Here is a 25,551-nt window from a genome sequence, read left to right on the forward strand (position 1 = left end):
AAGGGGCAAATATTGTGCCCATCTATAAAAAGGGGAATAAGAACAACCCAGGAAACTACAGACCGGTCAGTTTGTCCCAGTGAAGATAATGGAGCAGGTAATTAAGGAAATCATATGCAAACACTTGGAAGGTAATAAAGTGCTAGGGAATAGCCAGCATGGGTTTGTGAAGAACAAGTCATACCAAACTAATCTGATAGCTTTCTTTGATAGGATAACGAGCCTTGTGGATAAGGGAGAAGCGGTGGATGTCATATACCTAGACTTTAGTAAGGCATTTGATACGGTCTCACATGATATTCTTATTGATAAACTAGGCAAATATAACTTAGATAGGGCCATGATAAGGTGGGTGCATAACCGGCTGGATAACCGTAGTCAGAGAGTTGTTGTTAACGGTGCTAAATCCTGCTGGAAAGGGATAACAAGTGGAGTTCCTCAAGGGTCTGTTTTGGGACCCGTACTGTTCAATATCTTCATCAATGATGTAGATATTGGGATAGAGAGTACGCTTATTAAGTTTGCAGATGATACCAAACTGGGTGGGGTTGCAACTTCTTTGGAGGATAGGGACATAATTCAAAATAACCGTAGCAAGTTAGAGAAATGGTCAGAGGTAAACAGGATGAGGTTTAATAAAGAAAAATGCAAAGTGCTCCACTTAGGAAGGAACAATCAGTTCCATACATACAAGATGGGAAGCGACTGTCTAGGAAGGAGCATGGCGGAAAGGGATGTAGGGGTCATAGTGGACCACAAGTTGAATATGAGTCAACAGTGTGATGCTGTTGCAAAAAAAGCAAATATGATTCTAGGTTGTATCAACAGGTGTGTTGTAAGCAAAACTCGTGAAGTCATTCTGCCGCTCTACTCTGCACTAGTTAGGCCTCAGCTGGAGTACTGTGTCCAGTTCTGGGCGCCACATTTCAAGAAAGATGTGGAGAAATTGGAAAGGGTACAGAGAAGAGCGACAAGAATGATTAAAGGTCTAGAGAACATGACCTATGAAGCCAGGCTTCATGAACTGGGCTTGTTTAGTTTGGAAAAAAGAAGATTAAGGGGGGACATGATAGCGGTTTTCAAATATCTAAAAGGGTGTCACAAGGAGGAAGGAGAAAATTTGTTCCTCTTGGTTTCTGAGGACAGGACAAGGAATAATGGGCTTAAAGTGCAGCAGGGGAGGTTTAGATTGGACATTAGGAAAAAATTCCTAACTGTCAGGGTGGTCAATTATTGGAATAAATTGCCAAGGGAGGTGGTGGAATCTCCCTCTCTGGAGATATTTAAGAACAGGTTAGATAGACATCTGTCAGGGATGGTGTAGACGGAGCTTGGGCCTGCCTTGAGGGCGGGGGGCTGGACTCGATGACCTCTCGAGGTCCCTTCCAGTCCTATTATTCTATGATCATGTAAGTGATTTTGCAAGTCTAACTAGAAGCTTCTTTGCTAAAACAGATGCAGTAAAACCTGTGTTATTTGGCATGCTCAGGGATTAGGGTGTTCTGGTTATCTGAGGGGCCCAGCTGCCCAGCCCAGCTTGGAGAAGGGTGTCAGGCCAGGAGGGAGGGTACAAGAGAGGACTTGGGGTAGGGTGTCTGGCCAGGAAGGAAGGTACAGGAGAGATCTTGGGGTAGGGTGTCAGAGCATGTTGGGAATACGGGGTCTTGGTGAGAGGGGGGGAGTGAAGGAGGATGCGGAATCTGGGCATGAGGGGGGATGCTTACCTGGCTTCCACTCCTGCTCCCCCCACACCGCCCATGCAGCTGCAGCACCAAGTCAGGCTTCCCGCTGGCAGGGCACGGGTGTGTGTAGAAACCCCCAACCTTCCCCACCAGACCATAATCTGCCACTTCCCCAGCAGGCTGGGAAGAAGTGTGGAGGAGAGAGCGTGGCAGTGCACAGGGGGCAGCGAGCCTGAGTGCTCCCTGGGGTGGGGGGAGCAGAGCCCAAGCGTGCCCTGTGGAGGGCAGCAGAACCCAAGCCGAGTTCCACACAGGTGGATGTTTAAAAACGCCGAAGGCCAAGAGCGGCTACTTGGCACCTCAGACCTGGCCACCCCTTCCCCTCTCAGCAGCGGCCACTGTAAAAGCTGCTGCCTGCACACGTGGAGGAGGAGGCGGAGGCTGCGTGGCTCCAGAGACCCCCATGGGACAGGGGCCGTCCTGCAGGATGGGGAGTGGGCCACGCCGTGCTGGGGCAGCCGCAGTGGGTGGTGGAGCGGCCAGAGCCGCGCACTGCCAATGGGAGCTGCCTACGGGCTCTGCAGATGGTGGGGGAGTAGAATTTTTTCGTGAAATCCTTAGTTCCACTTTGCTGAACGGAGCACTATTTGGGAAACACTGCCCTAGGAAATTTGCCGGTTTCTAAAGTCTTCCAGATAGTTAAGTGCCATATAGCACATGTTTTACTGTATCTAGTTTGAAAATATTCAAAGGAACGGAACCTGCCACGACACCTACAAAAATGCATCAAGGTTTCTGTCTTACCACATAGTGCTGAGCCATACTCTTACTGCTGGAACCTGCAAGCATCCTCATCATTCCGTTTATTGTTTTGTTACCACATTGTTGCAACATGTGTTAAACTAGAAACCCCCTTTATGTTGCAAAGGTCCTACCAAAATTCTGGGTATTATTAATACTAACTAAACTGAAGACAAATATCATCATATTTAATGAGTCTTTAACAGTTCATGGATACCCAAGAATGAGCCTTCCCCTTTTAGAAGGTGTGAAATTTTCTTTAAATTCTGAAGTGCAGTTTCATTTCAGCCATTACTTGTCTTGCTCTAGGGTAAAATACATAAAACACACTTACTTCATCTCTATAAAGAGGACTTGTGTAATACATTATATCCATTGCACTGCTGTTCAACATGTCCCTTAACCCACGTACTTTATCAGGAGTTATGGAATCAACAGTGTCTAAAAAGAGAGACTCAAGTGTTAGACTCAAAAGCATGATAAAAGTGTACAAGGTAAATGGAGAAACAACATGTGAAAACATTTATACTATGGCTACATACTTCTGAGAATACTATTATAAAAATATTACTAACAATACATTTAAAAGGAATTAAGTACTAAAATTAACACTTAAAATCAACCTAAGTGTTCACTTCTCCCATATTTGAACCAAAGACAACATTTTCCAATATAAATCACCATTTTGTTAACACTTGTGCATGCCTAAAAGTTTCATTTTCAGGTACTGTACCTCCATCAAGAGTAAGTTTTGATCTCCATTCAACAGGCAGAAACTCAACATGTGTGGCAAGATTGCAAAAGTACTTCTCTTCTATTTTTCTTGCAGTATCTCGCATCCTAAAAAATAAAATATGTATGTTTGCTAAGGTACATATTACATCAAATAAAAATTACAATATTTCAATTTAAGTTACTTTATGTATGTGAATCAAAGTTCTCATAGCTACTTTTCAATTATTACAGTATACATTTTAATAGAAATCTCATGCTGTTATTTTTAAATACCATGTCACCTTAAAATGTACTGTACTAAGCTAAAACAACAAGGAGTCCAGTGGCACCTTAAAGACTACCACATTTATTAGGGCATAAGCTTTCCTGAGTTGCAACTCACTTCATCAGACGCATGCTGTGAAAGAATAAGATGGCAGAGATACATACTACATATTACAGAGATAGGAATGTTGTAACAGTATTAATGAGACTAATCAGGGTGGATATGGCCCACTTACAACAGTGATAAGAAGGTGAGAATAACTATGGGGAGGGAAGAGGTTATTTATGTAATGAGAGCCATCCCATTTCTAGTCAGACCCATTCTCAAGGTGTCAAATTTGCATATGAATTCCAGCTCAGTAGTTTCACTCTGCAGTCTGTTTTTGAAGGTTTTTTGCTTAAGAATTGGAACTTCAAGTCTGTAACTGAGTGCAGGTCATTGTTGGAAGTGGGCCACATTCACCCTGATTGAATTAGGCTCATTAACACTGAGATAACACTTCCATCTCTGTATGTATGTATGAATCTCACCCATAAAAAAAGTGGAAAAAGTGAATAAGGAAAAGTTATTTACTTATTCCCACAATATTAGAACCAGGGGGTCACCAAATTAAATTAACAGGCAGCAGGTTTAAAACAAACAAAAGGAAGTTTTTCTTCACTCAGTGCACAGTCAACCTGTGGAACTCCTTGACAGAGGATGTGACAAAGGCTAGGACTTTAACAGGGCTCAAAAAAAAAGAGTTAGATAGATTCCTGGAGGTTAGGTCTATCAATAGCTATTAGCCTGGATGGGTGGGAATGGTGTTCCTAGCCTCTGTTTGTCTGGAAATGGGTGACATGAGAGGAATCACTGATGATTATCTGTTGTTTCCCCTCCCTCTGGGGAATCTGGTATTGGCCTCTGTGGGCAGACAGGATACTGGGCTAGATGGACCGTTGTTCTGACCCAGTCTGGAAGTTCTTATATGATCATGTTGCTGACAAAGTGAGCTGCAATTCACAAAAGCTTATGTCCTAATAAATTTGTTAGTCTTTAAGGTGCCACCAGACTCCTTGTTGTTTTTGCTGAAACAGACTAACCTGGCTACCCCTCTGAAACCTGTACTGAGATACTGAATTTTTGTATAATGGAAAACTTTGCATATTATTTACCACGAGATGAAGTCTTTGATATTACTATTGAATTATATTAAAGCTGACCCAGACTCCAAAGTCAGAGGGAGCTTTCTCATTAACTTCGAATGGGTTTTGGATCAGGCCCACTGGTGAAATCCAGGCCTCAAATGAAGTCAAAGCCATTGATTTCAATGGTCCCTGGATTTCACCCAAGTGATTTGTCTCATACATAAAGCAGCTAATTTAGATTTTTACAATATGACGTGTAATTTGAAGAGTTAGACTGTCAATTGAGAAGTGAAGGCTTGAAAGGCCTCAAAGCAAGCAACACAAGTGTTTATTAATATTCAAACTGGTGGCAATAGACTAACTTTCCTTTAAAGCTTCCTTTTCTTTAGGGCATATTTGAGCATAGAAAAACCCAAATGTATTTAGTTTTGGAAAAGTATTTTCAAGTACTAAGTTGTGTCTGGCTCATGCCATTTTTAGGGCTTTTATAATAATTTACTTTAAAAAAGTCTCCCCCTCTGCTGCTGTGTGAAAGACTCTCAAGAAAAAAGGGAAGCTGGATAATCACCTATAAAAGATGACAGTAAAATATATATATAATGCTATACAATGCACAAGCAAATAAGTAAAGGAATCTATATTGTTTACTCTCTTTTAGTTATAGTAATCTTAGGCATTCTTGAGAAAACTAGCAGGTTAAAATTCAGAAAGATGTGTGATTTATGTTGATGGTGTTCCTTAAAAAAAAAAAAAAGTAAAAACACACAAAAAACAGGTTTTAAGAGTATAGTAGTCCAGAACTAGAAAAAGCCATTTCCAGGCATTAGTTTGTTCTGAAAAGAGGAAATGAGGCTTAGTTCAGTGTTCCCACATGTATATTTGTTTTAAAGCAAACTCCTTTCAGTGCCTTTAGCTGGAGCAGAACCATTATTATAGACTTGACTACAACTAGGCAATTTTCAGAAAAACAACTCACTGGTGTTACCACTAGTCCAACTGATGCAGTATTAGAATTCAAGCGAGCATAGACAAGTCTGTCAGTTTCCAGTTTGGGTAGGTTTGTTTGTGTGTTTCTTCTTTTTTTAAAAAAAGTAGCACATCAATTAACCAGCAGCAATAAAGCCAGAAGCTGCTGGAATCCTATCTCCACTAGGGTTCCCAACACAGGAAACACTGGTTCAGATGAATGATGTGAATTTTTTTCCCCCCTTAGGTTCTCTGATGTACCTACCTTGCTTATCCTGAATATAAAGGTATAATGGATGTTTGTCACTTTTGCTTTGCAGGCATACCTACAGAGTTATTGGTATGCTGCTCTTATAGATTTAGAAGCAACTGCATCCACTGGAATGAACATGGAGCAGGAAACCAGGTAATCCCAAATTCTATTCCAGCTCTGCCATTCACTCACTACATGCTGCTTGATTCAAAGCTCTCTGAGGTTTATGGAGAGATTCTACACAACCTCGGGCAAGTCACTTCCATCTCTCTGCTTCAGTTTCCCTACTTGTAAAATACAAGTAATACTCACCCACCTCACTGAGAGGTTATGAGGGTAAAGTAGGTAATATGTGAGCGCTTTGAAAAATATATTCTCTACCAACATATTAATATTTGGACACATTAAAAAACCCAACAAATTCACACTCCAAAATGTATATACTACACTTCTCAGAAATTATAAAGCTTTTCACTTCAATAGGGATTGAAGCTAATTATTCCATAAACTTGATATAACAATTTTATTTCATTTGGACTGAAAGGATTTTTATTTCGGTTTCTGGAGGGAGGGAATGAAAAGGAAGGGAAACTGCCTTTTCTGTACTCATTTACAAACTGTTGGGCTGACCTAAAGACATAAATAACCAGGAACCCCATTGTACTCTTAGCATCTTGATCCTCGCACCTATTGGATGGTCCTCAGCCCTACCGGAAGGTAAGTACTTAAGAAGAACAGCAGTATGCTCAGCTCACAAAGGAAATAAAGTAATCTACTCAGCAAGAATGTTTGTTCAAAGTGATAGAGATGTAGCCGTGTTAGTCTGGGGTAGCTGAAGCAAAATGCAGGACAATGTAGCACTTTAAAGACTAACAAGATGGTTTATTAGATGATGAGCTTTCATGGGCCAGACCCACTTCCTCAGATCAAATAGTGGAAGAAAGTAGTCACAACCATATAAACCATCTCGTTAGTCTTTAAAGTGCTACATTGTTCAAAGTGGTACTCCACAGGCTCTGAAGGAAGCTCCATTAGTTCCTCCTCTGAAGGATGTCTCTGATATGATGCCAAAAGAATAATGCAGTGGGGGTAAATAGAGCAAGAGAAGAAAGGAAATTCTCAGATTTCCTGGGGACATTCTTAAGGGAAGGAGAAAGAAGGAGATACAGAATGACCACAAACACCTCAACTACAAACTGAGCTAACACTAGCAGATAAGCATACTATGCTATTGCTCACAAGACGTCTCCAAATAATCTTATTTGGAAGACTAACTTTAGCCCCACAGAATTTCCATTTTCAAGATTACCAAGACAATGCAAGAAATTCAATAAATATATTTATAATACCTTTATTGAGATATCTAAGTAACCAAATCAAAAGAAAATACACTTGACTAAACAAAAAGTTCACCAGACAGCACAAGACATATGGAAAGTTAAAAATCTTAAAATCTAAAGACAAATTCTTGGAAACACTCCTTCAGTAGAGACTAGAGAAGTTCTCGCCTCCTCCAAGAAACTGAACAGTTAGTTAGTGCCCTACTAACAATAAGTTCAGGAATACTAACATCAATATTAAACAGATAGGATGCAATCAGCTCCTAGTTTCAAACAATGGGATAAAGCACAGAAGCATCAAACATGCATAACGCACAGAATTCCACACAATAAGTACAAGAAATTAGGATAGCAGAGTAACACCTTTGTGAAATAACTGGGTCCTAACAGTAGCAGAAGGTAAAGGAATCACACAATGGTAGCAGTTGCAAATATAAAAAGCAATACAATTATAAACAGGAATAAAGTCTTAATTTAAAAAGTACATCAGAGCCCTTTAAGACTGGGATGATATGTCGTCAGATTCTGCAGGCTTCTTTTGACCAATTATGTTACTAACCTTTGCTGGGTTTTTAAAGATGTTTAGTTGTCTGATAAAATTCACCCAATGCTTGGAAGGTTATGGGGCCACAAAAGTCAATCTCATTTCATGTATCCGTGGATCTCTTCTTTCTTTTCAGAAGCAATGGGGCATACTCTAGGCAAATTGGAACCTTCGCATCATGGAATACTGAGTTTCCAGAGGCCCAAGTTGTGCGCAGGATTCTATTCCTGTTTGGAAGGGTTTGGCATATTACTAAAACAACCCTTGGGCAAGCTGATGAAGAGGATTTCCTAGTTAGTCTCCATTACAGACACACCCAAATTTGGTGAAACAAGTCCACGCGAGCAACTCTGTCAGCGGTCACCAAAAAAAACCAACACCCCCCCACACTATTACTTTTTTCATTTTTCTCAAGGATACCAACAAAGCACATTTTCTAGTTTGATATTTATTTCTGGATTTTTAAAAATTAATATCACCTTAAGGCTGTATAGACATTGTCCAGTCACTATTAACACAAGTCCAAACTTGTGTTAAAGGCAAAGCTTACTAAAGCACCTAAGTTTCATTTTTAAACAAGATTTAGATCTGGTCTACAACTTAAGAACTAGATCAACCTAGCTACATCACTCAGGGCTGTGAAAAATTCCATAACCTGAACTCCATACTTAGACTGAGCAAATCCCCAGGATAGACATGGCTAGGCTGGTGGAACAATTTTTCTATCAAACTTGCTACTGCCTCTTGATTAACTACTGATTAACTACATTAATGGAAAGCCCCTTCTATTGAACCACAAAGAGTCTACGCTACAGCTGTAACTGTAGTATAGACAAGTCTTTAGAGACGTATCTTCAAAAGGATTTATGCACATTTGAAAACTTCACCAGAAGTCAGTGGTCCAGATAATTCCAATTCTGGATAAGGCTAGCCAGTGCCTCAGTCACTGCAGAAGAGTTGGGTTTAAATTTTAGGAATGATAAACATCATCCTGTCAGTTAAAAATATATATATATATACAAAAGGAACATGGAAAAAAGAAACTAAGCAAAAACTACAATTTCTTCATTTATAACTTCTCAAATCTTTCATTTTATATAAAAATATCCTGAATTTCTAGTTTGCTTTTTTTTTTTTAATTTCGACTTTCACCATTTCAGATCATGTTGCAATCAAGTTCCTCTGAACGGGTGTAAATATTTTTCCCAGCTAGATTACACATTGGCCATATGCGTGTGACTAAACATTTAAGCCACTAAAAACATTGCAAGTCAATTTACAACCAGCTACGATGTATTGTTTTGTTATTTTTGCCATCCAGTAAGCATTCATGTGCTATCCATCTCAATGTTTACAGCACGAGGGCAAAAACAGCCACAAATACACAGACTTTCAAAAGGTCCTGAAAGTGGACCCAATCCCTACTCTCGCTGTCCCACAGCAGCAGTGCCAGCTAAAGCTTCTGGACATACAGTTCTCTCATATACTGAAACTGCTTAGTAAATAGCCTAAGCAGTCAATGCAAGGGTTCAATGAAGGGTTCATCTGCATAAAGGAGCTTCCCTCTTTAATTTTGACAAAAATAAAAAAAAATTTCCTTGGAGCAGGGGTGGGAAAAAGCCACTTAGTGGGTTGGATCCAGCCTGCATACGGCTCTGATCCAGCCCGTGGGGTTGTTCCAGGCACCGCTCCCTCATGCTTTGCCTGGCAGCCACCCATCAGGTGCAAGCCCCTTACATAGATGCAATTGAAAGGGCTCGCAGCTCCTAGCCCCACGCTAACCCGTTGCCTGGGAGTCAGGGACACGCGAGCCCTTTCAACTGCTTCTATTTAAAGGGCTCATACTTTCCTTGTGATTGGCAGGCAACAGCCCTAGAGAAGGCGCGAGCCGTTTAAATAGAAGCAGTTAAAAAGGCTCCTGTGAACCAGGTCCCAGGCAATGTGCTATCAACAAGTCCTTTTAAAAGCAGGAATTGAAAGTGCTCGCAGCTCCCATCTCCAGCTAAGGGAGCCGCAGGGAAGGCACAAGCCCTTTCAACTCCTGCTATTTGGCCCCTTCTGGGACAGCCTGTGACCACTTCAAAAATTTGTGAAGTGGCCCTCGTCCAAAAATTATTGCCCATCCCTGCCTTAGACAGACAGGGGTGTACATCAGGATGCATAACACAAGGTTTATAAAATGAACAAATGAATAATTTGTTTATCATAAGGCTTCTTTTTGCTCCTTCTGGTTCAACTGACTTGAGAATTTTACACTTTTTTATTAGATAGTACTTTTCTGTAGCAAGGGACTGAATTGATAATACCAGAATGAAGCGACAGAAACTGATCCAAAAACAGGTAAACATTTTCTTTTTCCAATTACAAATGATCTGGTTAAGCATCTTGTAAGTCAAATTAGGTGGAAGTGATTATTTTATTTAAGATTTTATATACAAAGACAAAAGAATATTAAAAATGGATGCAATGCAAAACTTGAGACATTTTGCTACACAGATATTATTTTATGTATATGAAATGGCGTACTGAAAATAAATATTTTGGGACACATCCCTGACTGAATTAACCTTGTTGTCTCTAGCCTTATTCTTGCCCGCATATTTATACCTGCCTCTGGACATTTCCACTACGTGCATCTGACAAAGTGGGTCTTTGCTCACGAAAGCTTATACTTTGTCACTTTTGCAGATCTAGACTAACACGGCTACCCCTCTGATCCTGAATAAAATTACAGTGCACTTTCATTCAAGCCCTCTATGTAAACCACCTAAACAAAGGGAGTCACTAACAGCACTGGGAGCTTGTTTAAACTAGCATTTTACAGCACTATAACTTGATGCGCTGGGGGGGAGAAGTGTGTGTGTGAGGAGGGTGGGGGGAGTTCCCAACCTTAGTGAAGAAGTTACAGTGCAATGAAGAGGCCGTGTAGACATGACCTAAGGTTGCATTCTCGGCTTGGCCATAGGGTGACAGGAGTAAATTATTAACCTCTGGGTACTTCATTTTACTCATCTGTAAAGTGGGAATAAAACATCCTTTGTAGGAATGTTGTGCATGTATATTAATGCACAGGGCTTAGAGAAAGCTTCATCTATCAAGGACCATAAAGTCTTCTATTTTTTCTTCAGAATGAAACCTGCACATGTAAGTATAGATAGAACAGCAAAACCAGTAATTAATTCCGCAAGAAGTATAAATGCTAATGTGACTCAAACCTTGGTTAATAAAACCTTGGGGAGGTGTTTCTGCGGGAAGAGAGATGACCATCATGGGCCCAGCACATTCTTTAGACTTCTACTGTTCTTGGTTGTGTTTCCACTATCTGGCTGACTGGCTGGTGGAGAAAGGAATGCTAGAAAAGGCCAAGGAAGTGAAATACCTGGCTCATTTGGGTGCGCGCACCACCCTACCCCAGCAGACAGATTTGCAGCTAGCTCCACTGGAGTTTGCACACTAAAGTCAACAATGTAGACACCGCAGGAAGGGCAGCATTTTGGGCTGATCACTTGAACTCGGAATCTAAGGGGACAGGGGAGCTTGGACTCACGCAGCTAGGCTAACTTGCATGAGGATCAGAATAGTCTCATTGACCTTGTGCTCCCCCCTTCTGTTTGTGGTGTTCACCTGTTCTCTCATCTTACATTTAGATTGCAAGCTTTTGGGGACAGGAGATGCCTGTCTGCGACACGTCTGCACAGTGACTAGCAAAGTTGGTGTGTGGACTCCAGCCACTACCCTAATCCAAAACCAACACTACTACTAATAAAAATAACTTTATAAAAAAATGCAAGTGAACATTTCTAGTTCTTGTTCTACCATCTGAAGAAATCTGTTCTGGTCACCAGATGCCGTTTTCAATGACTCTAACAGAAAGGATTTTTAAAAAAGTATTTTAGTAGACACATCAATAAGCATTTACTTTGCTGGAGACAAAGGCTTCTTGATAGGTCTAAGTAATTTTCAGAATGAGAGAAGTGGCGATGACCATCACTGATTCTACTAATCTTCAAAAGTGTCCTTCATTAAAGGCCATTTGATCACCTCAGTTTGCAGAGATGAAATTTAACATTTTGAAGGCATAAGTCCTCAGCAATATAGATATTCTAGAGATCTAATCAACCTACTTGTAATGTCCAGAAAAGCTTCTACTCTAAGTCCTACAAGTGAATGTGGATGATTGGGCGCAGAGAACACAATCTGAATCCTATCTAAGCAACCTTCCAAGGCATTCTGAAATTTTCTCTTGTAGGTTTCCACTGGGACTGAACTGTGGCTCTCCATGGCTTGATCTACCCTGGAGCAGAAGTCAACCTAAGATATGCAACTTCAGCTACATTAAATGGGTAGGTGGAATCAACGCATCTTAAATCACTGTCTACACAGCAGGAGGTCGATGGAAGCAAATAACCCTGTTGGCTTCCTTTACTCCTCCTGAGGAGCAAGAACACTGGTGCAAATGGAGGTGCCCTCTGAGTTCAATTTAGCATGTCTTCACTAGACCCGCTAAATAAAACCCCGGAAGATCAACAGTAGCAGCATCAGTCTTTCCTGCAGTGTAGACGTGCACCATGAGTCCAAGTGACAGCATGAGAGGCATCTGACTACAACAAGAAATAAAGGGAGAGTGGAAGCCGACTATATCCAGTTTATTTTATTAGTAAATTTTCTCCCCCAATGTGTTTTGGTCTCCTCAGGATTTACTGTCTAATACACATCCTGTAAAATTCTAACCACTCAGGGAAATTATCCTTAATATAGACTGTCCAGATTAACGAAGCTTTCATTGTGAGAAATGAAATTACTGACCAGGAATATTTTTTCACTTTTGGCAGTTCTTTCAAAACCAAAACATTAAAAAGCAGATTTTGCATAGAAAGCTCCACTTTCCAAAAAGTTTGAAACCTAGTCATTCATTATTTAATCAAGTAAGTTTGCTCCAATACTTCCTCAGAGATTCTTCATGCAGTACATCAGGTTCCTCTCACACATCAGTTAAAGAATACTTTTCAGTAGTGGACAGAAACGGACAGTGTAGGATAAACTGAATTAATGTGGCTAAAATGTAATGCGGAAAATATATGTAACTTAAAATGCCCCTGCTCCTTCTTGGTTTATATTAGGGATGTTAGATAGCGGGTATTTGAATAGCTGTGTAACTGCATGAAATCTTTGCAGGTACGCGATTATTCAATAGGCCCAGGGGGTGAGGCTGGCAGTGAGTGTGCTCCTAGCCCCGCAACCAGGGAGCCCCCTGCCAACCTGTGCTTCTGCCTCTGTATCAGAGGCAGCAGTGTGGATGGCAGGGGAGCCAGTTTAAAAACCAGCTCCCTCTGTCCATGGGGAGCTCGGACCCCCCGCGGACAAGGGCTGCTGCTGAGAGGACAGTGGGCCTCGCAGCAGCTCCCCTGCACTACTGCTTCTAAGAGTCAACAGCGTGCGTGGGGGTAGGCACCACCAAAGAGCTGGTGTTGCGGGGGAACTAGCTTTTAAGCTGGTTTCCCCAGCACCGGCTTCTGTTCCCCCCTCTTGCTGCCTCTGTAAGGGGGTCTGGAAATGCGAGTAGTAGACAAAATTAATCGATGAGCCTAGGCTGGTCGGTTAATCGTCTAGTTGACTACTCATCGACATCCCTAGTTTATATCATGCAGTTATGCATTAGATATCTAATATACAATTTCATGAAAGCATTTAAAATTATGTGGGAAACACTGTTCAGTACCAGCTGCAGTGGACATTCTAAGATGAACTGGAAGAACTTTTAACTAGTTAAGAGGCTTTTCTCATCTGCTATCATTTTTTCCACTTTACTGACAATTAGATCCTGATTAGCTTTACTAGAGCTTAAGTACCAAACATTTCACTTCATTGAGTCTGCAAGACAATCCCCAGTTGAGAACCTTAAAACACCATTAACTATCTGAATATCTCAGTTAAAAAGGGAAATTTAAATGAAGCTACCAGTGAAGGTCGAGTTGTCCTTATGAAAGACAGACAACTATCAGAAGTCCTGTCAAGCCAAAATGAAAATTTAAAACTGACAGCATCCTTGATGTACTTAAGTTGTTTCAAGGGATAGAAGAAAAACATACCAGGTACACAATGTCTCTTTGATCCAAGTAATTAACACCTGGAAATCTACCAAAATAACAATTCTGGAAAATTTATTCCAGAATAGTTCTCTCAGTAAAATTGCCAAATGTAGACAAAAAAAGGTCATCAAAATTCTGAAAAAGTTAAATTCGGGAATGAAGCAACCTGCAAAAATTAGAAATAATCAAGATAAAATACAATTTTTCCTGAGGGGGAAAAATGCCAGTTAATAGGCCCAAGGGAAAAAACTACTACCCTAAAAGAGCAAGAGCCATTGTCAGCTTCAGCAAAACTGAACACTATGAGCAGGTACTAATCTAAAAGAACAAAACACAAAAATATCCATCCAAAGAGGCCCAAAAAGTTGTGTAGGCAAATTAACAGGATAACAGATTTATTTTCCTTATTTAGGATTTTTCAAGATTAAAATCCCAGGAAGAGAAAGGTTGGGTCACAGGGAATCTTAGGAGATCCAAAAACAGGTGGGATGAATTTTCCAGAAAGACAATATTAAAGAACATCTTTACAGTCTCACATCTTTGCAGTGTAATCCAGTGTTACCATGCAAACCACATAATAAAATTATGCCAATAACTATCTTTATGAAATCAGAAACCTTTAACATTTTCCTACATAAGCAATAAAAATCTAATCTTCTATGCTACCCAGACAGAACATATTGCAATATTTTGTTTAAGTGAATAATTATTCTACCTGAGCACAAAATATTGTCCTTTCTTACATTAGTTTTGTAGCTAATATCAGCTTTGACAGTAACAGCTTGTTGTGTTAGCTACTGTGCTACATTTAGATAAGAAACGTGTTTAAATATTACAGCGAGAAAAAAAGTTAACAGATACATCATGCCACATATCTTTCAGAAGACTATTTTATTTGGAACTGCTTTCCATTGACAGTGACTTTCTAGACAGTGCTTGGTCCTGCCATGAGGGCAGGGGACTGGACTCAATGACCTCTCGAGGTCTCTTCCAGTTGTAGGATTCTGTGATCTATAACCTATCTAGCCATTTTCAAGATGACTCCCATCAGCATTGCCTTTGAGCAACTCACAAAACAAAGACAAGATTGCACTCCATATTTTACTGCAATACATACATAACTTTTAAAACCAACTTTATAAAGTTGAATTTTCTTTTGACCTTTGCAATGAACACCACCTAACCAAGCAATGGTAACTACTGTCAGAGTCAGTGACTTGAAAATAGAGCACACTACAGGAGCCTTGACCCATCCATAATCTACAGCTAAAACATCCTCTAAATAGATCAGTGTGAAAAAAACTCGAAACTTTTAAAAACAGAAATTCAAAAAAACCTGAGCAGTAAGGCTGCTTTTTTTAAACCATGAGCAGAGGTGTAGATTGAATCTGACTTAAAAATAAAAATAGAGGAGATTTATAGAAAGGCATACCAGATATAAGCAGAAGTTATAATTTATATTTCTGCCAAGATCATCCTCCAGCTCCCACAATGGCAAAACTCATAGAAGGATGCTCTTGAGGAAGAAATCTCCTTGTGGAGATCGCCAACATCAACCCATTCAAAAAAAGATGGGGTGGTACCTTTCTCCCTGGCTCTTTAAAAAAAAGGGGGGGGGAGCAACCCAGCTACCACCCAAAGAAACAATCCTGTGGGGACCAAAAATGTTTGTGGTGGACCCAAGGAACATCTCCTCCCTAATTTCATTGGAACCATCTCCACAGAGTCCTTTTATAGTTGCAGCATATTTGGGATGCTCCCGAGGGAAGACTTATGGGAAATGATACAATCTGAGGTCGTATTAGGCTTGTTGGTGATTATCTGCAGGGCTGTAGAGAAACAGTGTGTGTGTACTCTCTGGTAAAGGCTTGGCCACTGACCTACCCGCTCCTGCACCCTATCTCTATAACGTACCCCGAACTCTACAGAGGGGCCACCGCCAGCCAGGTCTGAGATGGATGATGAGCTCCACGTTTCATGCAGCAAAGGGAAGATCGCCACTCAGAGTGACAACCCTCTGTGCTGTTCTAACAGGCCTGTTGTCTGCCTATAGTGTGCACAGAGCATGGCTGCAGACAGAGATTCCTTTTGAGCCACACCCATTTAAAAGGAAGGGATATTGGACTATTTCCCCTTTATCACCACCCTCCTCCACACTTTTGTCTTTAAAACCCGGACACTCTTACAATATTTCTTTGTCTACTTCGTCTTTTTACAGTAGGCAATACCTGATTTCACCTACCTTTGTGTTTCTAATCGAGCACAAACCAAGGTGACTCATTTGTGCAAAAATGTCAGCACAAATATCCATTGTATGCCTCGTTAATGGCTACATGGATGAAGCCAGATGATTACAATGTTCTTGAACAAGCTCACTCAGAAAAACGATAATGACAAAAACTCCTATCTGTGTGGGTTCATGCTTTTCACTAAACCATAACTATCATGTCCATATTCTAAATCGTCATTAAAAGTTTAAAAACTGGTTAAACACCTGTCAGAGCTAGTCCCTTGGTGTACTTTAATCCTGCTTAAGTGCAGAGGGTTGGACTCCTCTCGAGGTCCCTTCTAGCCTTATCTTTCTATGAAATGAAATTATTAAAATAAATGTGATTTTACCCAACACTAAGACTCCACAACATTTTTTTATGTTGTCTAGCAAAGAGCCCCCCAAACTGAAATTCCATGCATCAGTTTTCTGAGTCCCAAACATGTCTCTCCCTCATGCCCAACAGCCCTTGAACATAGCGGAAACCTAGCTTCTCCAAAGATCTTCCCAGAGCCCATGAGCTCAAGCTTGATTACAAAATTATGTCTGGGAATCTCAGCTAAATTATTAGACTGGCCAGGAAAACAAGTTCTGAGGCTTCTGCTATTACATTTTTATTACCAAACTAAATGAAACCTTTAATAAGCAAACCAATCTTACACTCTTCCCTTAAAAAGACTCCTCTACTCATTTCTCACATGGATCCCTCAGTATTATACTGAGCTGCCACATCAGACTAATACAAAACTGCACTTTCACTTTTAGAATAGATGAGGCACAACATGCTTGAACAGTCAAGTACACTTTTTGAAGAGACAAAATGCTGATAACCCATTCACAATAGATGATTTTAGGCCCAGCCTTCATAGACCAGGGAAGAGTCATGAAATCGGCTACCACTGACCACAGCAAGTCTGACTGTCAATGAGCGTGTGTACATACACTTCAACATCTCCACAAATTCATAACATTCCCTCACCAGTTTCATCAAAAGATGCTTAAGGAAAGGTCTGGCTGTCATTAGTGAGCTTTGGATAAGCGCTTCCCATTCCAGCACATCTCTACGCAGAATAATCTTGGCCCTCTAATGTCAGCGACAACACCCAGACTGATTCCTTATACTCCTTCTCCACGCCAAGATCCCTTCAAGCTCACCTACTATTCTGCCAGTCAAGGACACAATGATACTCCTGCTGATATGAAGCAAGGGAACCTCTCTCCTTACCTGACCAAGTAAGCCGGTAACCTCCAGTTCTAGAAATCCTCTGCCCTTCCCCCAGGACTAAACAGGCCATGTCTCTACGAACAGTGCAGCACCAGTGAAATGTGTCTAGTGAATACACTTTATGCCAGTGGGAAATAGCTCTCCTATCAGCATAAACCAACCACCTCCATAAATGGCTTAAGTTATATTTTGCTGGGAAAACGCTCCACTGTCAACACAGCACTGTTGACCACTTATGTCATCATAACTTATGTCACTCGGGGGGAGGGGGAGAGATATTCACATCCCTGAGCAACATAAGTTATACTGACATAGGTTGTAGTGCAGACATAACCTTAAAATCTTGGGCTTCTCCCAGGCACTGCTCTAACTAGGCACTAAAGTTTAAAAAGTGCAGTGAACATTTGCACATCCACAGTATTAAAATAAATGGCCCCAGAGAAAAGCACATCTGAGATGGCCCCAGGGAAAATGACACTGAATGCTCGGCTGTCATTTATAAACTACTTGATTTATGTCAGCAGAGTCCTGATATGTCTATTAGAGCCTCATATTAATGTTAGAATTGCTATTGCACATATAATAAAGTACTCACATAGCTGTGTTTTTGATTATCCTTCCTTGGTCCATTTTCTGCCCAATACCATGCACAACAAACACAATGTGAGTAGTTTGCGATGGCTTGTCTTCTAATGTAGCTTCTTCTACATAGCCTCTATGAAGCCTGGTCCCACTACTTGAAGCTGTAGGAACAAAAACAAAAAAACCCCACATTATTCTGGATCACAGTTTTATTTCATGAAGTATGACACCTCTATATACACTACAAGAGGCGGGACTAGTAGAAGAGGAACCTGCTTCAAACTGGAAGATTGCAAATGATATTTTGCAAATAAAACATTTTCAAAAATCAGCACACACAATACACAGATTTTCAAAGTGGCCTAACAGATCTGGATACACAATTTCCATGACACTGATTAGTTACTCATGTCATTGCCAGTGAGGATTTTGCTAATTTCACAGCTGTTTTGGAAAACAAATGTAAAGCAGCTGAATAATGCACTATTCATTTTGTAATACAGATAACTTAAGCATATAAAAAGTTAATCATTACGTTTCCTCTAGTTCTACAACACATCTTCAGTGGTCAGTATACGTAAAGATTCTTGGCAAAATCTTTTCTGAACAATGGGCAAGAAAGTATCATCACCATGACTGATACACAAGTCCCTCCTTCATCCATGAACGGAGCTGAAAATTTCAAAATGTTTAAGGTTTGTTCTGAATTGGAATCCTGAAATCCTTTGTGAAACAAATGTCTCCTCCACACAGCTCTAGCCAGGAACTCTGCAAACTCAGTCTATCTGAAAAAATGCCTGAATTATACTTCCAGCTGAATAAGTCAGGGCTATCTCGCCCCCAGCTTTTGGAAGATCCATGTCCTGTTTTGGGTAGCAGATATCAATAAGCAGAAAGGATTAGTTCCAATGCAGCGTGTTATTTTCAGAATACATACTGAACCTCTCTAGACTGGCAACATCCGTGGTCCATCATGATTTTAGTTAGCCAGATGTCCACTTATCATGGGTGTGGCCAAGTATCCTATGGTCCCATAAAGTTTGTTTACAGCCTCTAGTCCTGGCTCTCAGTGCTCTGTGCTGTTATTTAGCAGTAATTTACACTTAAATGACCTCCCGTAGTTCAGCAAATTCTCTGGTTCGGCACTGGACACTCAAGTGGTTCAACCTGTAATCTCCATTTTTGCTAGGCCTTTTCTACACAAAATCACATCTGATGTGATCTGAACGTTTCCTATCCCTATGTTATACTTGGAGGACTGAGGCACAGAAAGGAAAGCCAAAACTATCAACTAGTTTTGGTTGCCCAATTGGAGATGCTTAGGCTCTGATTTTGCAGTGTTCTTAGCATTTTGTAGTACTTTTTGTGTTCAGGGCCAAGCTCCATTCACTTCTTTTGTAAAACAGACCCCAGACATTCAGAAAATAAGGACACATGGTGGCCACCTGTGCACATTTTGGTTTAGGCAACTTGCCCAGAATAATAAAAGAACCCGCTGGGGCAGGAAAAGAATCCAACTATCCAGGGCAGCAATCACCTGCCTTCACCTTTCACTTGGTGAATCTCCTGTCTCATTTAACACACATCTTTCAATTACAGCAACAAAATGAGTCAGAGTCCTATGGACATCAGCCTCCTTTGCTCTAGAACTTACACATCCCTACAGCAGGGACATTCTGTGCAGTGAATGAGTCAGGAGTCCAGTCAGAAAGAAAACAGTATGTAATCATGTAATGAAAGACCACTGTAGTACCTACATGGGGGAGGGTGTCAAATTAAGGTTGCACAGAAAACATTCATTCTTTTCTTTAACTTGTGAATGCTTTACTTTGCAATCTTAAGGTTCTTTTTAATGTTATATGAAACCATATCAGTTATTTGGTAATAAGGTGCTTGTAAATCTGTTTTATACTTCATTACAAATGTTCCTGGCAATGTAATAAGACCTTAGAATTATTCCCTCATAAAACTGCAATGACAAAAATTAACTATGTATCAAAAATTTCAAACTTGATAATGGATGGAACCTGGAATGTTCTTCTCACAGCATTAAGTAAAAAAAAAAAATAATAATAAAAAAAAATTAAGGCATTAATAGTTACAAAATTATTTACAAATTCTGAGAAGTATTACCTTTGGAAAATCCCAATTTCTGCGTAACAGTTCTTGCAATTTTAGATGTTGTTGCATCGCTGTAAAGATATACTTCATCTACGTTGTGCCAGTCCACGTGGTTGCGACTCAACTTTAAACTGTGAACAGCTGCAGCAAAAAGGAATAAACCTTGAATTTAAAATTATATATATATATAAAAAACTACACCCAAAAATTTGGCTTTCAAAAGCCAGATAAGAGAGAGATGCACAAAGGCACGTCTGAACACTAGGTTTCTGTTTGCATTCATATATAAAGTTATTTCTTCTTACCTTGAAATATATTGTGGATCTACCAAGCTGTGAAAATTGGGCAGTTCCTCTTAGAAATCCCCCCACTCCCTTTTATTTTGGGGGTGGGGTGAGGAAGAGTAGAGTAGAGTCTCCCTAATGAAGAATACACTTAGCATGTACGCGCACACACACGAATGCTACAAAGCTTTCCAGGAGCAAACACAAAAATTAAGATCTATACCTACAAGAAGAAAGTGTTGGCTGATAGCCGCACCACTGAGACATCAGGGAGCCGTGATATATTCATGTCCCAAAACAATGCAGTGGTAGGTGTACAATTGTGCCCATATCAACTCAAGCCTTAGGTAAGCCTTTATACTCATGCCATATTTTTTCACCGTTTTTACAGCTCTTAGGTGCTATGGCAGGGATGGGAAATTTTTTTTTTTTTTTATGAGAGTCCACGCCAAGATTTTGGAAAGTGGTCAAAGGCTGCACTTTTCTATGGAGGTGGCTCCTGGCCAGCAACCCTGCAGGACCCTCAAGCAGGCTCCCTGCCTGCTGCAGCACCAAGCTCAAAGTGGCTGGCTGCTCCATGTGCCTCTCTGAGGCTGAGAGATTGTGCTGGGGGCAGGAGCAGCACGCGAAGCCTCCCCCTCAGCACAGAGAGCCAGGGCTGCTCCATGCTGAAGAGTCCCAGTGGGGTGGGCAGTGGGCTGGATTAAAATGGGATAATACAAATAATAAATAGTAGTAATAATGAACATTATTTCATGGATCCATTACTAGCACTGAACGTTGAGCGCTAACTGCAACCGATATTACAGCTATATGCAATGACTTTAGAGCCATACCTTATTACGTTATGAACAGTTATGTATCTTCATGGGCCAGTGATTGTAGGCTATTCTGTGGGATGTGGAGAAGAGTTACCAGGGTGTGGAGGGGGGATTGCTTTAATCCCTAGGATAACAAACAGCCCCAGAAGAGTACCACCTCCAGGGGTGGTCTGCATATACTGGTTCCAACAGTTCTTTTCAGAGACATTCAAAGGAAGGACATTAGATATAAAATTCTGAGCCTAAACAGGATCACACAGGATCTTCTTTTTGATTCAACACACAGACAGGATTTTGGGTCCTAAGGAGACCCCAACCTTTACTGAAAGGGTGGAAATGGTTAGGATTATTATGAGCACCCCATGAGATGGGCGAGTCCTGGTATGCTTTTTAAATGTACAGAAAACAAAGTTCCCATATGCTTCCTCTGTAATGCTTTTGCCCTAAGAATAAATGTAGTTTGCATTATGAAAGCTGGTTGGTAATTCACACACACTGCTGCAGCCCATGGGGAAAGGTCAACCATGGTTGCTGGACTAGGCCTGCTGGGGAAATCACAATGAGGTACAGAGGGACTGCACCCTAAGCCTGGAAGGAAAGAGAGGCCTCTCCATCTGAGAGAGGTGGCCAGGAAGCCCAAAACTTTGATGAAGGCTGAGGGATGGTGAGGATGTAGCTAATCCTGAAACAGACATATACAGTGGCAGCTACGACATTGGGGAATTCCCAGTGAAGTGCTAACAGCAGCAAAAGCAAGAAGTGTAGAAAGAAATAGCAGAGAGAAAAATCTGTCTTCTCAGGAAAGGAAGAGAGAAAAGAGAGATGGTAAAATGAGTTATGGACACCTCAACAAAGCCAGCTAATTGAGATATACAGAGGAAGGCAACTCAACCCTGAAGGAAAAAAAAAGACACGTCTAGTCACGACTTGCTCTGAGGACTAGAGAAAGAACATTCAGCCCACTGGCAGAGACCAGCAGGAAGAGGAAATCTTGGAAACACGAAAGGAGAACAGGGAAGAGGCTGACAGAGGCAACAGCCGTCTGCCATCTGGACTGAATGCAGCACTGCAGCAGAGATCATAGGCAGATCAACAATTAGAGCAAGAGAAGCTAGGAGGAGGAGGGGGAGGGGAAGGGGGAGAGAAAAGCAGCGTCCGCACAAGAGGGACAGGAGGACAAGGAGTGTCAACATGAGCTTGAGATGGAGAGTGCGCCAGTAAAACACTGATCCAGTAGGTGGAGCCAGACTCCACATACCCAGTAGATGGCACAGACTCCAAATTATTTCCTTACTTTAGGGAATGGGGTGACAAACGTTTTCGAAATGCTTTAGAAATGGGATGTAAACAAACAAGGACGTGGAAAGTTGTCTAGGAAGGCCTTTGACCAAGGGTGGGCAATAATTTTTGCTTACCATAAGTGACTGCTGGTCAGCAACACAAGGGCCACCTGCATACCATGGTGGCCCCTCACTGCTCAAAGCTGCCGGCAAGTGTATCTCTGCACGTCCCTTGGAGGAAGGAGAGTAGCGGATCTTCCTGCACCCCCGCATCTCCCCACAGCTCTCACTGGCTGGTTTCTGGCCAATGGGAGCTGTGAGGATGGTGCTTCGGGTGGAGACATGAAGACCTGCTGCCCCTCCTCTACCCAAAGGGTACACAGAGAGATACTTGCTAGCAGCCTCCAGCTATGGCACTTCTGCGAGTGATGTGTCTGGGACCATGGCAGGCAGGCAGGCAGACTGCCTGAGTGCCCTGATGAGCTCTGGGACTATTTCCTCTGGCCCCTGTCCAGAGGCCAATATGTGGAGGGCCAGATCCTGACTGTGGGAGGGGCCTTAGACCTTTCACCCATATGGACAGACTGCAATAAAAAACGAGTTCTATAAACAAGCTTTCTTGCACAAATTTAAATTGATTCCCCCCCATCCCAAGAAAACAGGATAGGAACAAAGATGAGGTTTCAACCCAGATTAGGGGTTACATAAGAAAATAGAGAACTGGTAGTGAGGTTACCACATGAAAGTCTTTGATTTCTTTGTCTATCCCAGGGATTTAGACTATTGAGTAGGTACACTAATGGGTGAAATCAAAGATAATTCCAGTCTAGACAAACCCTAAGGCAGGAAGATCCATTTTCAGGAGAGGAAAGAGCAATGACCCTGAGCCAAACAAGTCTGATTTAGCAATATCACCAGTCCTCAATAAAAAGCCTGGCCTAAACGTAGGCAAAGCAGGTTTTTTATGCCAGGGGAAGAGGTATCCTCGATTTCCTATTTGAGGTCACTGAGGAGGATTTCTTTCAGCTTTCAAGAATTCATTCTGGGTAAGCTTAAAAACTATTCTGCCTCCACGGCTGCAGTTTAGCATTTAAGTCAATTATATTACAAAACAGATTCACAAGAATGAGCATTCATGCCCGTTCCTGCTGCTTAACTTTTGGTCTCACGCTGTCTGAGAAATCAAATCAGTGAAAGGTTAGCAATTAATTAAGAGGATGAAAACATACCCATGGCACAAAACTGCTTTGGCAACAATTAAGTGAAACTACATAGTTACTCTGGATTATTGGCTCCAAAGCACAGAGAAGTTTTAATCTGATGCTAAAGTGAGGCAGAAAAAAAATGAAGAGAAGGTACGTGGATTTAAGATGACCGTTAGCATGTGCAAAAGGCCACTTTATTCAGTCATTCAGTAGATTAATGAATGATACTTCCATTTAAAGTTGGCCACTGTAATCTCAAAGATTCCATGCTCATTTTGTTTCTAAGAGCAGAGATGGCACTGTGTCCAGGATGCTCTATTTGGAATGGAGAAGGGAAAGGAGGTGCCATGTCATTCTTCACCATGACATCACAGAATTCCCTGTGCGTGCACTTGTGGCTCTGAGTAGGATCAGGAGGTTAGGAGGGCTGGGGACAGAGACAGACAATATTCTGAGATATCCCTGTGGAATTCTTCCCTCCCAAAATCCACAATCATATTTATTGCGTGCCAAGTCTGCGATCGCTGACACTGCTTCTAAGGTTCATGCTATGGAACATCACGCTGAAATGAGTCTCCGAAGAAGCTCGGGATCAACTTGGAAACATGACCCTTATATAAACACACCATTATGTTTAGGCAGTGTACCAAGTTGGGGTGTGGGTCAGGCAACAGGGCAGTGGCAAGGCCTGTGTTGTGGAAGTCTCTTGCTTTTGGAGAAATGGTGACTTGGGCTTGCAGAATCCTTGACCTCTTCCTAGGATAAAAACTGCTCTCTTAATGGAAGGATTCCACAGAAACTTCACACATTTCCACTAACATTAGTTGGGTTATTTCTACATGGGGAGAATGAGCCCCCCCAACATTTACTACTACATTATTCTGCAAAAATGTATAGACTGAATGGCACCTTGTTTCTTCCCAACTGTCAAAGAGAAACCAAGAGTCACATACACATCTATTGTAAAAAAGCAAGAAGCGCAACAAAATGTCTCTGCATATTTAGCACGGTATGTAAAAACAATGATGTTAAAGGTTGAGGCCTGTTTTCACCATGAGCAGCAAGTAGCACGACCACTAATATTCACTAGAATTGTAGGAGTCCATCACATGTGAACGCACTATGTTCCCTTACAGAAAATACCTTTACAAATAAATATTTGAAAAGCATCCGTTCATCTTTGACTTTCTAGCCAGGCCCTAAGTGGAGAGCAGCAGTCAGCAACCTCTCTGAAGAGGCATGCCAAGATTTAACTCTCTGGCCCCAAGCCGTGCCACCCTCCTGGGAAGAGGGGAAGGAAAGGCTCTCTCCACCACACACGCACCTTGTGGACTATCTGATTCAATGCAAACCTTTCTGCAGACCACCAGTTGCTAATGGAAACTCATTGTTCATTACATAATTACGCCCGAGCCATTTTGCTAGTGCTGCAGCTAGGGAGAAAGGTTTCATTTTTAAACACACTAAGCGTTTTAACTTTCCCATGTTAGTTTATCCAATGTCATTTTAAATAAAGTAAAATATTAATTTATGTCCAACACAAAAAGTTTCAATGTTCTCTTTATTTATGGCAGGGGCGGGGAACTTTTTTGGGTTGGGGGCCACTGACCCACAGAAAAATCAGTTGGGAACCACACAAGTGAGAAGCAAAAAAACTCCTGCAACCCCACCCCCAACCCTCACTGATGTGGCCCCCAACTAAGACACCTCACTCCTCTGGTGCTCCAGCCCCATTTGGCAATGGGAAGGGACACAGGAGGACTAAGGTTTGGGCCTTCCCTTAGGCCAGAGAGGGGCAGGGGAGAGAGAGTGGCAGCACACGATCCCGCAGTGCCCCAGCTGGGCTCTGTGCAACTCCTGCCAGGGCTCAGGTGGCAGCTGTAAGGTGTCCAAGAGCGGTTCCTTGGCGCATTTTGCCTCAGGCCTGGCCGTCCCTTCCCCTGGCAGCAGTGGCTGCTGTAA

General features: G+C 41.5%; 1 protein-coding gene across 5 annotated transcripts in view; it reads right to left on the bottom strand.

Annotated features, from left to right (window-relative positions):
• The window catches only part of DDHD1 (DDHD domain containing 1), an 84,069-nt gene that overhangs the window by 33,470 nt on the left and 25,048 nt on the right, over window positions 1-25,551 (bottom strand). For all 5 annotated transcript variants that reach the window (XM_075926219.2, XM_075926221.2, XM_075926220.2 and 2 more), the window contains 4 exons: window positions 20,012-20,140; window positions 17,892-18,039; window positions 3,217-3,323; window positions 2,818-2,924 (listed from right to left, as the gene is read on the bottom strand). In XM_075926219.2, coding sequence (XP_075782334.1) covers window positions 2,818-2,924; window positions 3,217-3,323; window positions 17,892-18,039; window positions 20,012-20,140 — 491 coding nt within the window. The remainder of the gene's footprint in view (window positions 1-2,817; window positions 2,925-3,216; window positions 3,324-17,891; window positions 18,040-20,011; window positions 20,141-25,551) is intronic.

Source organism: Pelodiscus sinensis, chromosome 5, assembly GCF_052426305.1.
Source record: "Pelodiscus sinensis isolate ZL-2025 chromosome 5, ASM5242630v1, whole genome shotgun sequence".
Classification (NCBI taxonomy): Eukaryota; Metazoa; Chordata; order Testudines; family Trionychidae; genus Pelodiscus; species Pelodiscus sinensis.